The sequence below is a fragment of the Rattus norvegicus genome, chromosome 5 (genome assembly GCF_036323735.1).
Source record: "Rattus norvegicus strain BN/NHsdMcwi chromosome 5, GRCr8, whole genome shotgun sequence".
Taxonomy (NCBI): Eukaryota; Metazoa; Chordata; class Mammalia; order Rodentia; family Muridae; genus Rattus; species Rattus norvegicus.
In genome coordinates, this window is record NC_086023.1 from 163,844,001 (window position 1) to 163,859,891 (window position 15,891).

Sequence of the window (15,891 nt, forward strand, 5' to 3'; positions counted from 1 at the left end):
GGACAGGCTTGTTTTTCCAGAGCCCTGCCCAGCTCCAGAAACACAGGGACTTCCCAGCCACTTGCTCTGTCTCCAAAGTCCTTGCCCTGGAGCCAGCTCTGCCGCCAGTGTGGCCAGCGGGTCCCAGCAGAACGCCGGGAGGAGCTACAGCCTGCAGTCTTCTATTAATCCCTCTCCTCTTAACCAAGGACAGATGAGTGTGTGCATCACAACTAGTGGGTGCCAGGCTCCGGGACCACACGGAAAGGAGACCCAGCTCCCATGTAGGGAACAGAGACTCTCACACCAAGCCTGGGGTCATGAGAGACACAGAGGCCAAGCAGAGCAGGAAGGGGACATCTGATCTTAGCCTGCCTGGATAGACAGGGTCAGTCTGAACACAGAGCTGAGAGACAACATAGATGAGGGGATGGACACTAGCAAGGGCTCAAGCAAGTCAGGGGATAGAGACACTTATGCCTTCCATTGCTACTGAAACATAGGAAGTAGACGGGGGGGGGGGTAGTAAAAGGCAGAGTGGGAGGCTGGGCCAATGGAGGTTTCTGTAGTTAATTTAGTGGCCACACTCGGAGCCAGGAAGACAGAGGAGGCGTCATCTTCATTTAGTGAGGCACAGAGGGTCTGAGTAAGCTTCCCCGGGATTACAGAAACTGCTGACCTGGCTTCCTGCATAAGGCTGCGACCAGAGGATGCAGGAACAGAGATGGTGGGGAGATCAGAACAGTTGAAGCTGGGTTTGAGTGCCAGGCAGACTCAGGACCCTGAATGGGGCAGGACAGAAGGCTCCTATGTTCATACTTGCCTCGTTGCAAGAAAACACAGGCTGCAGCTCAAACAGAAACAGCCTGGGAGCCCCCACCCAGTCAGTTAAGTGAAGGCTGCATCTCCAGAAGCTACCCTAGCTGCCCTGTGTGCCCTATCACTGTCAGACTCCCGGGCCAGCCTAGTACCACAGATGATGGATGGGGGAGGGATGAGGGATTAAAAAGCAGGTTCAAGGCTTGGCAAGTAAATCTACCAGCAGAAGGGAAGAAAGCCTTGGCTCATGGCTGGCACCATGGAACGAGCAGGGTTGGGGGACAAGACAGAGGTCCACAGCTGGGACAAGGGCCTCAGACACCTGCAATGCACTTCTGGCATTGGTAACATCTATAACCACACTACCTTGTTCACGATGAGGGAGAGGCCGCTGTCAGTGTGGCTGGTTGTATGCGCAGGCAGGGGATGTGTGTGAGTGTGGGGATGTGACAGGGAAAGTGCAGACAATAGGGATTTGGACAGTGGCCAGGTCCCTAAGCCTAGACTTTTTTTTTTTTTTTTTTTTTTGGTTCTTTTTTTTGGAGCTGGGGACCGAACCCAGGGCCTTGCGATTCCTAAGTAAGCGCTCTACCACTGAGCTAAATCCCCAGCCCCAAGCCTAGACTTTTTGACATGATGTGCGCCTCCACCCCCACCCCACCCAGGGACTGTAGAGTCCCTCTCATGTCACCCCAGCACCATGTAGGTACCTACGAGGGTTCTCCCATCCCTACAGGTAGATCCTATTGTCCCTGTCTTATGACAGAAACACTAAGGCTCACACTCCTTTGTGTAAGACTGCTTACTTCCAGAACTCCAAGCCCAGAGTGACAGAAGCAAACCAGTTGAGAATATCTTGTCTGCTACCAGACTGGAGTGATGGACTAGAGGGACAACCAGCAGCAACAAGGGTCACTGCTTGAAAGAGTGAAGGCCAAGAGAGTACCCAGCTGAACTGTCCAAACAAAACTTGTTAGGGAAACCCACGCACATTCACACCTTAAACACAAGCTCTGACTCCGGAAGGCAACTGAGCCCTTGAGGCTGATGAGGAAAAACCTAGCGGTGGGAAAGGACCAAGCCGTCCCATAGAAGGGAGCCAGGGTGCCCTCGGGGCGGTCAAGCAAACACTAGTCCAGCCCTGGGTGGGAAAATGTGAGACCAGACTGTGCCAGCTTTGCGTGAGCTTAGCTTCCGAACACACCCAGCCTCCGGGGCAAAGGCGCCATGGTCAGCTTTGCCCCTACTCCGGGAGTCTCTGGAGACTTCTTTCAACGGTGATGTACGAGTCCACAAACTGAGATACCAGAGTCAGAGACAAAAAGGCACCGGGGCCAAAAGGTAGAAGGCTAGTACTAGAGGAGGACCCGAGAGGGCAGCAAGGGCGCACGCGAGACAGAGTGCCACAAAGCACAGAAAAGTGAGTGTCCAGTCCGGTGCCAGGGAGTAGATCAAGCAGCGGGACACAGAGCCAGGAGCCAAGGGGACACGAGGTACGAAGTGGAGACAGGAGTCAGACGGACAGACAGACAGACTGACGCTATGGTCGGAGGGCACAGAGGAAAGCAGAGCATCCTCCCTTCGTGCAGGTCGCGGACCGTGGTCAGGGCGCTCCACCAGGTGAGCGATGGGCGGGGCCGGGGGCGGGCCGAGCCGAGCCTTACCTGTCGGGCGGACGGGGAGGGGACGGAGGGCGCAGGGCCGAGCGCCTGCGGGAGCCGAGCGCAGCTGAGGGCGGAGGGAGAGGTGCACGGGTGGCGGGAGGCTGCTCCGGCTGCAAAGGAGGGAGTGAGCGAGGGGCGGGGACGGCGCGCAGGGAGGGGACGTAGGAGGGGCCGCCAGGCTCTGCGACCTCCCGCCGAGGGCCAGCCCTTGGCCCGGCCGAGCCCCGTGCGCTGCGGGCTCTGCGCCCTAGCCAGCTGCGCTCGCCGATCGCCGCCCGCTCCCCCGAGGCCTTGGCGCCGCCGCCAGGGCGCGGGGCAAACAAAGGAGGCAGACAAAGGCGAGCGCAGCCCCGCGGCCGTGTGGGCACCGGGCGAGGCGGGCCCGCTCCTCCCGGTGCGTAAAACCCACCTCGGCGAGGCCCCGGGGCGCGTGGGACGGGAGGGGCTCCGGACAGCGGTGGCGCATCTGGAGTGGCCCCGCGGGAGAGCGGGCGACAAAGGGCAGCGGCTGGGCGTCCCTGGCGGACCCTCTCCCCCCAACAATAGATCTAGGCTGGGCGTTCAGCTGAGGCCGTGTCTGGCGGGGCAGAAGCCGGCGGGGTCCCCAAAAGGATTATTCCGCCTAGGCTGTCAAATGGGACGGAAGAAATGCCCGCGGCAGGGAAGGCGGGACCGACAGCGGCGAGGCCTTTGTAGCCTAGAAAGTGCGCGGAGTGGGGGAGGTTCTCAGAGAAGTCCCTTTACCAAGGGGGTGTGCGCGAGAACCTCAAAGAGTGATCGGACCTCATGTAGGTACCTATGGCACACTTACGCCTTCTTTTCACTCTCTCCTAACACACACACACACACACACACACACACACACACACACACACACACACACACGACTCAGCTTCTCGCCACTCTCGTGTCCCTAACCGGCCTTGCGCGCTACTCAGCCCAGCCCAATCCGGACAAAGCCAGCCAGCCCTCGGGGCGGCTCATCCATCACCGCGCGGGGCGCCGTGTACTGCCGACCCTGGGAGTCCGGGAATGCTGGGTTACGGGTCCCACGGCCCCCATAACTCACAATGGGGTCAATGGGGCCGCCGACGTTGCAAAGATCAAAGAGTAATGGGGCGGACCTGGCACGTGGGAAGAGGGGGAGGCTTCCATTTCCCGTGTGACAAACTGTGGCTTAGAGGTTTTAGAAGTGCGGATCCGCGTGAGGCAAGATTCCTCCTCCGGTGCCAAAGGATAACCTTCGGCAGATTAATTTCTTCGAGGGGGTCATTATAGGGAACTCCGGATTTAAGGCTTAACGGCAGAGGTCTGTGTAAGAAAAATGTTCTGAACATCCCAGCCCACAGAAGAGGCTCCGGGGAAATTAACACATTGCCATTGTTGAGGATATCACATGACCATGGCGGGCACAGAATGGCTTGGTGCGAAGCTAGGTGCTTACGAGCTGGGAGGTTAAAACCACTGTGAACACCTATTGGACATGGCTTCGCTGTGACTCTGGAGCCCGAGAATAGATTGCAGGAGAGTAAAGGCAAAGGCAGTTAGTTTAGTTCCTAGCACTGAGTTCTAGGACTTGAGAGAGATCTTATCTCAAAAAACAAACAAAAATAAAAAAAAAAAAACTGAAACAGGTAGAGCGGTTAGAAACTGTAGCAGAGTAAAGAGCACTGACTGCTCTTCCAGAGATCCTGTTCCAGAGGACCTGAGTTCAATTCCCAGCAACCACATGGTGGCTCACGACCATCTGTAATGAGATCCGATACCCTCTTCTGGTGTGTCCCACACACATGAAATAAAATTAAAAAGAGAAAGAGAGAGAGAGAGAGAGAGAGAGAGAGAGAGAGAGAGAGAGAGAGAGAGAGAGAAACTAGCAGAGAAGAGGCTGTATTTAGGGGAGGAAGTAGTAAGCAGGGAAGCAAGGAGAAGGACATTTCAAGGATCAGCCATGCCTGGTGTTCATGGACAATAGATGCCCCTTGGAGGCAGTTTCAAATGTTGCTCTGTCTGTTGCCCAAGTGTGGGACTCTGTTCCCCAAGTTCTTCCAGTTAGGAGAGGATTAGGCTCCTACCCCATCCAGATTATGGTGACTTGGGGCCTTGGTTTCCCTATCTGTAAAATGGGCCAGTCGATTGGCCAAAACAAGATCCAAATGTCCAAGGACAGACACACTGTGGTCCATTAGGAGAAGGGGATGTTAACTGGTCCTAAAAAGGAATCTGAGAACAGCATGGAGGCCCAACACGTACAAATGCTCAATGCTATGATCTGAACACTTGAAATTGAACCCCAAAGCCCACATGAAAGGAAAGAAGTGACTCCCCCAAATTGTCCTTTGACCTTTACACATGCGCAATGGTGCATGCCTCCCAATAAATATAATTTACCAAATTAATTAGTTAATTGAAGGAACTGCAGTAAGGCTGGGGATGTCGCTCAGTGATAGAGCACTTACTTACCAACAAACACACGGGCCAGGGTTCAATTCCCAGCACCAAAACTAAAAACAGCGATAACATCAAACAAGAAATATATGTGTGTATACATATATATGTATATACACACACACACATCACAACCTGGATAAACCTTACCATCTTTAAGCCAAGTCAAACACGCCAGATATAAGATGTCACAGGGGTCCAATTGCGTTTGGGTTCTGTTTCTTGAGGCACAGTTTCTCTGTTTAGACCTGGCTGTCCCGGAATTCATTTTACATATCAGGATGGACTTGTATGTAGAGATCCTCCTGCCTCTGCTTCCTGGGTGCTGGGATTAAAGACGTGCATGCGTGCATGCGTGCGTTCGTGCACCACCTCAACCTGTGGTGTTTCTTTTAAACCTTTTGAGTATTTTCCCCGCATGCGTGTTTGTGCATCATGTGAATGTGGTACCCAGGGAGGCAAGAGAGGGCCTTGGATTCCCTCAAACTGAAATCACAGATGATTGTAAGCCAGCATGTGGGCACTTGGAACCAACCTGGGGTCTTCTGCAAGAGCAACAAGTGCTCTGAGCTGCTGAGCCATCTCTCCAGCCCCTCTTTTTTTTTTAAAATAACATTTGTTATTATGTGAGTGTGTGTGCACCCAAACATATGCTTATGTGTGCACAGAATATCTGTCTGGAGTTGATTTTCTCTTTCCAACTTTCCAATGTATGTGTCCCAGGGACTCAATCCAGGTTTTCAGGTCTGGTGCCAAGCATCTATATTTACTCTGAGACCTTGCTGGCCTGATTCTTTTTTTTTTTTTTTTGGCTATAATTGATGAGAATGTTCTAGAATTGGATCCTGGAATGCTCAACTCTATTGAAGTACAGAAAAAAAATGTGAGCTTTATGACCTATGTATTTTTTTTTTCAGTGAAGTTATTCATTCAAAAGTATCAGCCGAGCCAGGTGGTGGTGGCAGGAGCCTTTAGTCCCAGCACTCTAGAGGCAGAGGCAGGCGGATAGATCTCTGTGAGTTCAGGACCAACATGATCTACAGAGCGAGTTGCAGGATAGCCAGGGCTCCAGGATAGCCAGGGAGGTTATACAGAGAAACCCTGGCTTAAGGAGGAGGGGGAGGGGAAGAGAAAGGAGACGGGGTAAGAAGGGGGAGGGGAGGAAGAGGAAAGAGAAGCAAAGCAGAGAAAGGGGCCACCCTTTACAGGTCCCTCTTCCATGGCATGAGGCTTGCCACCTACATTCAGGACAAATCTTCCCTACCTCAATCAATCCTCTCCAGAAATACCCTCCTTAATCCAGGTACTTCCAAAGCTAAACTCCTAGCCTATCATAGTTGGTGGTGATCAGCAAGGCCAGCACACACACACACACACACACACACACACACACACACACACACACACCCCGAGGGAATGTCGTGTGTGTGCCGTGCTCTAACTGAAGGGTTGGAAGCTATCCAGTGTCATGGACCTGAGGAGGAAACTTTGGTGTAGTTTGGAGGACAGCAGCGGATCCTAGGACCAGGGACAGCTGTGTATGCCAGGCCTGCTGCTCCAGAAAGCCAAGTGAGACTGAAGGACTGTGTGCTGGTCACTGCTCTGTGCATCGCGTGGGTGAGAATATGTCTGTCTCCCCCCAGAGCACCCAGGGGAACCATCTGTTGCATGGAGGAATGGAAAGGAGGAAGGTCAGATACTAGGGATAGACAATATAGCTCTTGTTTGAGACAGGGGTTTGTGTACCCTAGGCTGGCTTTGAACTCCCTAAGTAGCTAAAGATAACCTTGAACTTCTGATCATGAGATGCTGGAGACCTCAGAGGGTTCCACGTATGTTAAGCATGTATTCTACCAACCCAGCTTCCTGTCTCTCCAGCGTGGTCTTCCTGAGGACTTGTAGTCTGTTAGGGGTGTGTTCGGAGGACTTCTAGGTGAAAGTGGGTTCTCTTCCTTCCTTATGTGGTTCCTGGGGGTCCTGGGGGTTGAGCTCATGTTGTCAGGATCATCAGTCCTGTGTAGATCTTATTACTATGGTCATATGGCCACTAACTGACCAATACAAATGCTATGTGTTTACATTTTATTTACGAGATAGTATAGAATTTTGTTTTGTGTTGTGTTGGAGAGATGGCTCAGTGGAATGAGCTTGATTGCTCTTACACAATTCCTAGGCTTGATCCCAAGCACCATATAGGATGCCTCACAACCACCTATAACTCCAGGTTACCTGATACCAACTTCTGACCTCTGCAGGAACCAGGCACATGTGTGACACACACACGCACACACGTGCACACACACACACTCAGAGGCAGACAAAACATTCATACACGGAAAATAAAAAAAATAAATAAACCTAAAACAGCTTTATCTTAGTTATTAATTTTGGGGGAGGACTCTTACTGTGTAACGTTGGCTGGCCTGAAATTCGTGGCAATCTTCCTGCCTCTGTCTCCTATGCGCCAGGACTCAAAGGGTGTGCCACCATGCCCAGATAACCCTTTGGGAATGGATCTGGAATTTTCCATTTCTCGGATGAGCAAGCTAAGGCTGAAGGAAGGAAAAGGCTAGAGGGTGGTGGGAAAGAAGCTGAAGGTGGACACACGAGTGGGCTGTAGGTGTGGTGGGTTCCCGGAGGACCAGCCCATGGTTTGGCTCTGCTTACAACCCAAGTGCTGGCATCAGAGGTCTTCGCTTATTCTTCCTAAGCAAGCTGGGTTGCAGATCAGGCCCCTGGGCAGGAGTCCCTGCCATTATGGCCTCTTTCCACCTTCCTTTCCTTCACTCACTTAACACACGTTCTGCGTTCTGTGAGAACCTGAGCTGGCCACGCATTGGGTGGGGTGTTAAGTCCCCCAAAATGAACCAGACAGACCAGGTCCCTTCTCAGGGAGCAGGCCAAGCAGCTGGGAGCTGCCTCAGGGTGTACTGATACTGACACCAGGCTTCCTGTGGCTGGTTCTCTTTCCCTCCTCTGTCTCCCCATGTGTTCCTTGTCCTGGGAACCAGAGGCAGGCGGGAAAGATGGTGTTTGTTAATTAAATTTATTTTTTACATTTATTTACTGGGGATGGGGGGATGTGTGCAGTGGCAGGAGTCGGCTTTCTCCTTCCACCATGTGGGTCCTGGGGATTGAACTAGAGGTCGTCAGCCTTGGCAGCAAGCCCTTTTGCCTTCTGATTCATCTTGCCCACACAGATGATACTTTTGTGATGCCCCTTTGTGGTCAGGAACTTGGCTATAGAAGCATCTCAAAGGCCCACATACTTTGTTGACAAGTGTTTTATTCCAATTCATGTGTTTGTTCAGCACTCCCCACCCCCACCCCCAAGAACTCTCTAGCACATAAGCTGGAGGCTTAGTCTTTGCTAGGTTGGGGCTTACAGAGGGTTTGTTTGTTTGTTTTGTAGTTTGTCCTCTCTGTTTCTATATCTCCTGGGAGTGATTTTCCCTCCATCACTATCACTGGCCCCCAGGGACCTGCTCTAATTGGCAAACTCATGCATATACACATTCTTTTCTCCTTAATATGTAACTTCCCTTCCCCACATTACATACTGTCTCTGTGGTGAAAACATGCAAAGAACATTGAGAAACAGTCTCCCGCCAAATGGGGATTCAAGAAACAATGTTACCTCATAATGCAATCTCTGCCCTCCAGCCATCCATCATGGTGATGTAGCTAATGTAGAAAACCGAGGCACTGTAAAGCCAAAGGCGTTCCAGTGTTACCTTAGCCTCCCGCCTCTGCCCATGTTCCATCCCCAAGGAATCCCCCAACCCCCACCTGCACCCCCTCATCGGTAATGAAAATGCTGGGGGTGGGATGGATAAAGGACTCCGGTGTTCCTCACCCCACCATGATGAAATCTCACTGCTCTAAGATCTTCAAGGCAGTGAACTGCCCTGCTAACTCTTCACAGAAAGGGCTTGAACATGGTATAATGTGGGCGGAGTCCCTGAGTCCTGAGAAGGGTTGCTGTGCCCACTGACAGGTCAATTACTAAAGCCAAACCAGAATTCTACCAGGTTGAGCATAGGCACACGTTACAGAGTGCAGGCAAACTCCACTGGCAGCTCCCACATTTTCTTGGGCACACAAGTTCCCAGGGGAACTTGTTAACGAGCAGAGCCCCGCTGCTGGCCTGCCCTGGTCAGGTAAGTCAGGGCAGCTGGACAGCCAGGGTTTAATAGGGTCCCAGGGGACTGGGATGAAGACTTTCAAGGTCGGTCTGCATTTTGAGAACTGCTTTGCTCACATTCCAGGGTAATCCTCCCTCTGGCTATTTATCTGCCCCCCAGAAAAATGTAAACAGCTGCGGTGGGGGTTGCATTTCATTGCAGGGATGAGGTTTAAAGCAACATTTCCTACAGAGCCAGAGGAGGACAATTCTTACATCCCTGGAGGGCAGAGTCTAAATCAGTGGTTCTCAACCTTCTTAATGCTGTGACCCTTCAATACAGTTCCTCGTGTTGTGGTGACCCCCAATTATAACATTATTTTCATTGCTACTTCATAACTGTCATTTTTATAAGTTAGGAATCCTAATGTAAATATCTGATATGCAGGATATCTGATATGCCACCCCTGGGAAAGAGTCGTTTGACCCCAAAGAGGTCGAGGCCCACACATTGAACCGATTCTTTTTATTTTTTAAGATTAATTTATTTATTATATATAAGTACATTGTAGCTGTCTTCAGACACACCAGAAGAGGGCATTGGATCCCATTACAGATGGTTGTGAGCCACCATGTGGTTGCTGGGATTTGAACTCAGAACCCCTGGAAGAGCAGTCAGTGCTCTTAGCCATCTCTCCAGCCTAAGCTGATTCTTCTTTTCTTTTCTTTTCTTTTCTTTTCTTTTCTTTTCTTTTTCGGAGCTGGAGACTGAACCCAGGGCCTTGCGCTTGCTAGGCAAGCGCTCTACCACTGAGCTAAATCCCCAACCCCTAAGCTGATTCTTTAAATTCTCTTGGCTTCTAGACCTGCCATGTCACCCCTAACTCCAGGCCTCTTCTCTAACCTCAGATTTTTCTATCAGTTAAGTAGAAGGGTGTGAGTTAAGCTGAATTCTCACCTAGTGTCAGAATATATTTTACCTGTGTGGCTTTGGTGAATGAAGGAACATTCCTGAGCCTATTGTAAATCTAGTTGGACTGTAAAGGCAATATTTAGCTTCTAGGGCTGATGAAGGAATTAATATAAATCCATTTGGGGAAGTGGAGAGATGATTTAGCGGTTAAGACCATACACTGGCTGCTGTTTCAGAAGACGGGGGTGGGGGTTGGGTGGGGTAGGGGTGGGAGGTAGGATACTGGGTGTTAAGGGTGTGTTTTCAATTTGCAGCACCTATGTAGTGGTTCATAATCGTTTATAACTCTAGTTTCAGGAGATCTGACGCCCTCTTTTGGCCTTCACCTGCACCAAGCAGTCACGTACTGCCTAGACATAAATGCAGACAAAACACCTACGCACATGAAATAAATAGAATTCAGGGTTTGTAACATACAATGGTTCCATATAATGGTTGTAATTCTCGTACTTTTAAAATGATCTGAGGCCCTTTCGGCTCTTCTGGAATTGAGTGCGTGCCTCTGCAGGAAGGACCCCGGAGCCTGCCCCCTCCGCTTGCTGCGCGACACTGACAAGTCCTCATCAGGCTCGTCAGCAGAAAAAAGATAGCCAGGAACCCACACGTATTCTGAAGATTTATTGAGTCAACCCACAGACACCCAGCCCAGCGCCTACCATTCGGCTGCAGCTTCCAAAGGTCAGTTATTGTGAAGAAACCATGGGACACTTAATTCCCTTGGGAGGTCAAGCCCCGCAGCACTTGGGTTCCGGGTGGGGGTGGAGCGTCATCGGGTGCTTCTCACCCTTCCTTGTCCCCGCCCCCAAGCCTGCGGATTCGCTTTCGGTTGGGCAAGCTAAGAGTCCCGGGGAACGTTGACTCTGGACTAGCAGCAGATGTCGCTGCCCTCCCTTGGTACCCAGCTGTGCTTATAGCTGGTTCTCACTTATAATTACTAAAGAGAAATACCCGGGAGGAGAAAACACAGCGGCCGTGTGCAGAGGCCACCGAAATCTCTTTATCGCTCCCACCTGAAGTCCAAAGGCGGCTTAGCTCGCTCGTCGGAGATTCTTGTCGCTCAGGCGAGGCTCCGCCCCTAAGCCCCACCCCCGAGGCGGCTCCGCCTCTCCAGCAGGGCGCGGTCCGGATTGGACAGCTCCGGGGTGGGCGTGGCCTATGGTTGTGCTGGGACCGCCGGAGCTCCGCGGTGGTTACTGAGGCCAGGGAATTCTGGAGAAGTGATAGGGTTCCCAGCGGGTGGCTCCTGTAGCCGGGTCGTAGATTCGAACCTGAGGTCGAAGCCGGAGCCGGCGAATCGGGGAGGAGCGCAGAGAGGGCGGGATTTCCGCCGAGAGGGATCCGGCCGCTCAGGGGGTGGGGCTTCCCCGACCGGGCTGCGTTTCCCGCGTGCCCGGCTGGGTGCTGTGAGTCCCTACAAACACCCTCCGCGCCCTCCCCCAGGCAGCCAAGGATGACCACCCTCACGCGCCAAGACCTCAACTTCGGCCAAGGTATGGATCTGGGCCTGCTCGGGGGGAGGGGGTGCGGTCCCGGTTGGAGTCCTGCTCATCAGCTGTGTCTCTTCCACAGTGGTGGCCGACGTGCTCTCCGAGTTCCTGGAGGTGGCCGTGCACTTGATCCTCTATGTGCGCGAGGTCTACCCGGTGGGCATCTTTCAGAAGCGCAAGAAGTACAACGTGCCGGTTCAGGTGAGCCCCGGTGCCCGGCTGGATTTTAAAAACCTTTATTCTACCTACAAGCTTCCTCACTCCTCAACAGAGGCTGATAGCTGACAGCCTCCTGCCTCTCCCCGCCCACCCAGCCCTTCCCGCCCTGATCTTAGATGGAATTCTCTGGGTTAGATGGCTAGGGGTTCTGGGTGAAACCTGTTCCAAGCTTACATTTTAAAGGGGTTTCTGGTGCTGGGAACCTTGGCTTGGACAGAGAGCATTCCTCACAGTGTCCAGCACCTTTCTCTCCTCATTCTCCCTCAACTCTAAAAGAGTTTTTTTTTTTTTTAATATTTATTATTCGTTATTTAAGATGTGTCTCATGTAGGCCAGGCTAGCCCGAAACTCAAAGCAATTCTCCTGTCTCTGTCTCCCGAGAGCTGGGAACAAAGGTGTGAACCACCACCATGCCTAGGTTTTTACTTTTTAAGATTTATATTAATAATGTGTGTCTGTGCGTGTGTCTATGTCTGTGTGTATGTGTGTTGGGTGGGGGGGGTGTCCACTGAGGCTTGAAGAAGGCGTGGGAATCTTTGGCATTTGGAAGATGGGGATCTGACTCTGACGGTCCGGTGGCAAGTGCTCTTAGTTCCTGAGCTATCTCCCTGTTTTATTTTGTATTTTATTTAAGAAATCCAGACCTCATGTAGCCTAGCCTGGGCTCACGGTTGTTAGGAAGCTGGGGCTAGCCTTGAACTCCTGATCCTCCTTCATCCACACCCCAGGTACTAGGATTACTGGAGAACATGCCCAAGCTTTCTGCGTTTTGTTTTATTTTCCAAGACAGGATTTCTCAGTATGGCTCTGGCTGTCCTGAACTCTGTGTAGGCCAGGCTAGCCTCAAACTCAGAGATCCACCTGCCTCCCAAATGCTGGGATTAAAGGTGTGGGCCACCATGCCTGGCTCCTGGGTTTAACTTTGGTGGAACAGTAGACATGCTGTCTCCCTCTCAGATCCCTTTCCCATTGTAAGGGGGTCAGAGGCACTAGGTCAACATGAGCATCCTGACCCTAAATACAGGATGTGGTAGTACTTAAAGGATGGCCAATAAGAAAACAACCAGCTAATAAGCACCTTCTGTGTGTTAACAGTTCAGAGATGTTAAGTCATTTGCCGGTGGCTACACAGCTTCTCCCCCACTACCCCCCAAGACAGAGCTTCTCTGTATAGCCCCAGCTCCATAGACCAGGCTGGCTTCCTTCAACTGAGAGATCCGCCTGCGTCTGCCTCCTGAGTGCTGAGATTAAAGGTGTGTGCCGCCATACTTGGCCTGTCAGAGTGCCTGTCTTTGAGTATCTCTCCAGGGAGAAGTTGGTTCTCTCAGGCAGGGAGACCCAGGAAGGGCTTTCTTTGTGCAAAGATGCATGTGTGTAGGTTATGTCTGTGTTTCTCCTGTTCGTGCCTTGGTTTCTAACAGCCCTGTGGGGTTGTGTGCAGATGTCCTGCCACCCAGAGCTGAACCAGTACATCCAGGACACACTTCACTGCGTCAAACCACTCCTGGAGAAGGTGAGGGGGTCCCGGTCCTAACGGACACTCCACACCCTATCTGTTCCTCCTTGCTTCTGGGCTGACCCTGTGGGAAGTGCTTATGCCTTTCAACAGTCAAAAGCCTCAGTCCGAAGACCACCCCCAGCTAGCAACAGGTCCCAGGGCATGGAGGTCACATCTGGGATATCTCGGTTGGGCCAGATCTGGGTGGGGTCTGCCCTGAAAGATCTGGTTCTTCTCCTGTCCCCAAGGCCTGTCCCATCCCTGCTGTGCTGGGCCCCTTGGGGTATTATTATTATTATTATTATTATCATCATCATCATCATCATCATCATCAGCACCTTGTCCTGCTATGAGACTTATTGGGGAACTTCCATGGGAGCCAAACATCTCCCCCAGCCTGCACCATTCGTGAATTGGGAGCCATCTTGCTGGCCTCCTAGGTAGCCTCAGCCAGTGCCCTGTCCCACCTCTCCCTGGGCTTTGTGCGCAGCTCTGGAGTGGGGGTTCCTGTGCTTACAGAACGATGTGGAGAAGGTGGTGGTGGTGATTTTGGATAAGGAACACCGCCCAGTGGAGAAGTTTGTCTTTGAGATCACTCAGCCACCCTTGCTGTCCATCAAGTAAGCTGTCACCCCCCCCTCGGCTGGTCACCCTCCTTTGGCTGGGAGCTGCAGTCTCTCACAGGGATGCCTCTACCAGCTCCACGTTACCTTAGCAAAGACCCTGAAGTGGCCATGCCGTACTGTTAGCATCGGAAGCACACTGGCCACAAAACTTTGTAAGTCGTACGGAAGTGACAGTCACCCCTCTGTGTCGCTCCTGGAACATCCCAGGAAGTGGTGAATGTTAGTCCCTAGCCTTTCTGTGTAGATGGAGAAACCAAGGTCCAGAGAATTGACCTGATTGGCATCACCCAGTGGTTGCAGAGCCCAGGATGCTGACCAAATTGACTGGTTACCATGGCATCTCTTGTAGCTACTCAGCTGTGTGTTGTCTGTGCTTGTCACCAGGCTAGGTGGCCTCAAACAGACCGTTTCTCTAACTGTCTTGGGGTCCTGGAGGTATGCAGACTTGAGCGGTACCCTGGGTGTCCTCTCGACAGCTGAATATTTGAGTGACCTAAAGGGACCTTTGTACCCTACCTCTATTCAGTCAGGTGGGTGGGACTGGGCTGGCTCTCTCCAGCACCAAAGCGGTTTGTCCCAGAGTGCACTGGGTCCTGGAGGAGCACGGTAGACGGACCACCTCCTCTCCCATTTCCAGTTCAGACTCCCTCCTGTCTCATGTGGAGCAGCTGCTTCGAGCCTTCATTCTTAAGATTAGTGTGTGTGACGCTGTCCTCGACCATAATCCTCCAGGTGAGACGCCCCACTCCCCTTCCGTTGCCTTGGTTACCGTGGCATGCTATCTTCTTCCCAGTTGGCTGTCCTGAGCCACCCTCCTCCTCTCCGTCCTTCAGCACCTGAGAGTTCACCTCTCTAGGACTGACAGACTCTCCATTTTAGCCTCGCCTCCCCACACTGACTGTGTCTTTCTTTGCACCGTGGCTACACTTTCCATCCCGTGGGTGGTGCTGCACAGCCAGTGAGGGAGGAGGGAAGCAACCTAGTCCAGTGGGACCTGAGATTCCCAGCTTTGACCTTGACCAGTCGTTTCTTCTGCAGGCTGCACGTTTACAGTTCTCGTGCACACAAGAGAAGCTGCCACTCGGAACATGGAGAAGATACAGGTCATCAAGGTGTGTGTGTGTGTGTGTGTGTGTGTGTGTGTGTGTGTGTGTGTGTGTAGGTACAATTTCAGGGTGCTTCCTGTGCCTGGCGCTGGCATTTAGTGCACTGCCTGGCATCAGGTGGACTCCCCTGGGCATTATTAGCACCTGACCACATCCGTGTGTACCAAGGGTGAGAAGAACCACAGTGGGGCGAGGTGTTGAGCACCCTGGCTCCTCTGAATGGAGTCTTCCAGAGAGGGCTTGTCCTTTGGCTTCAGAATCATTTTAGAACCACCGTGGACCTAAAAATAGCTCTACACACCAACCCCAGGGAAGTATGGGTCCTGGATGGAGAGGGTTAGCATGAGGACAGACTGATGTAACCCCTCCTAACTCTCACCTAGGACTTCCCCTGGATCCTGGCAGATGAGCAAGATGTCCACATGCATGATCCCCGGTTGATACCCCTGAAAACCATGACTTCGGACATTTTAAAGGTAAGCCGTCAGGGGCGGAGAAAGCCTCCTTCCTCTGAGTCTTCCCAGCAGGCACCTCATGGTCTGACCAGAGCCACTTCTCTACTAGATGCAACTTTACGTAGAAGAGCGAGCTCATAAAAACAGCTGAGGGCACCTCTGTCACCAGACGCCCAGCCATCCCACTCTGGGACCCAGGCCCAGGACAGTACTGCAGGGCCCCAGACTCCAAGTGCTCTTATTGCCTTGACGTGTGGCCGTCCCTCCGGTCAGGCTGCTCAGCCCTGCTTGCCTTCGTGAGGCAGCCTTCCCGGGAGCCGAGGGAAGGATCCCAGGACAGACGGCCATTTCTCAGCGGCCTCCAGGGCTCAGCTCACACTGTCCACCTGAAATACTGTGCCGTGTGTTATCGTTAATAAAGTGGCCCCGAGGGCTGACCGCATTGTCGTTAACCGAACGGGATGAACGAGAGTAGGAGAAAGCTGCCCTGATCTCCA

At 52.3% G+C, this 15,891-nt stretch overlaps 2 protein-coding genes across 13 annotated transcripts in view; one reads left to right on the plus strand and one right to left on the minus strand.

Annotated features, from left to right (window-relative positions):
- Positions 1 to 2,609, minus strand: part of Draxin (dorsal inhibitory axon guidance protein) — a 33,302-nt gene extending 30,693 nt beyond the window's left edge. Inside the window, exon 1 of the mRNA XM_006239423.5 lies at positions 2,463 to 2,609. The gene's annotated coding sequence lies outside the window, so the exon portion shown is untranslated. The remainder of the gene's footprint in view (positions 1 to 2,462) is intronic.
- Positions 2,610 to 2,677: 68 nt separating this feature from the next.
- Mad2l2 (mitotic arrest deficient 2 like 2) lies at positions 2,678 to 15,851 on the plus strand. 12 transcript variants are annotated; one of them, XM_039110095.2, is made up of 10 exons: positions 2,678 to 2,856; positions 10,512 to 10,681; positions 11,444 to 11,493; positions 11,573 to 11,691; positions 13,151 to 13,222; positions 13,727 to 13,827; positions 14,471 to 14,565; positions 14,872 to 14,945; positions 15,323 to 15,415; positions 15,504 to 15,831. In XM_039110095.2, exons 3-10 carry the CDS (start codon positions 11,454 to 11,456, stop codon positions 15,543 to 15,545), a joined length of 636 nt encoding a protein of 211 aa, XP_038966023.1. In that variant the 5' UTR covers positions 2,678 to 2,856; positions 10,512 to 10,681; positions 11,444 to 11,453; the 3' UTR covers positions 15,546 to 15,831. The 12 variants fall into 12 exon arrangements, with proteins under 12 accessions (XP_038966023.1, XP_063143895.1, XP_063143898.1 ...); XM_063287825.1 differs by lacking the exon at positions 15,504 to 15,831 and adding an exon at positions 14,218 to 14,363 and having other exon boundaries at positions 2,719 to 2,856; positions 15,323 to 15,403; XM_063287831.1 differs by lacking the exon at positions 2,678 to 2,856 and adding an exon at positions 6,077 to 6,210.
- Positions 15,852 to 15,891: the final 40 nt, after the last annotated feature.

Coding starts and splice junctions, on each gene's coding strand:
- Mad2l2 (XM_063287824.1), top strand. CDS start 11,454: ATGACCACCCTCACGCGCCAAGACCTCAACTTCGGCCAAG. Junction 13,828..14,217: donor CCACCCTTGCTGTCCATCAA/GTAAGCTGTCAC, acceptor GCTTGTCACCAG/GCTAGGTGGCCTCAAACAGA. Junction 14,364..14,470: donor CCCTACCTCTATTCAGTCAG/GTGGGTGGGACT, acceptor TCCCATTTCCAG/TTCAGACTCCCTCCTGTCTC.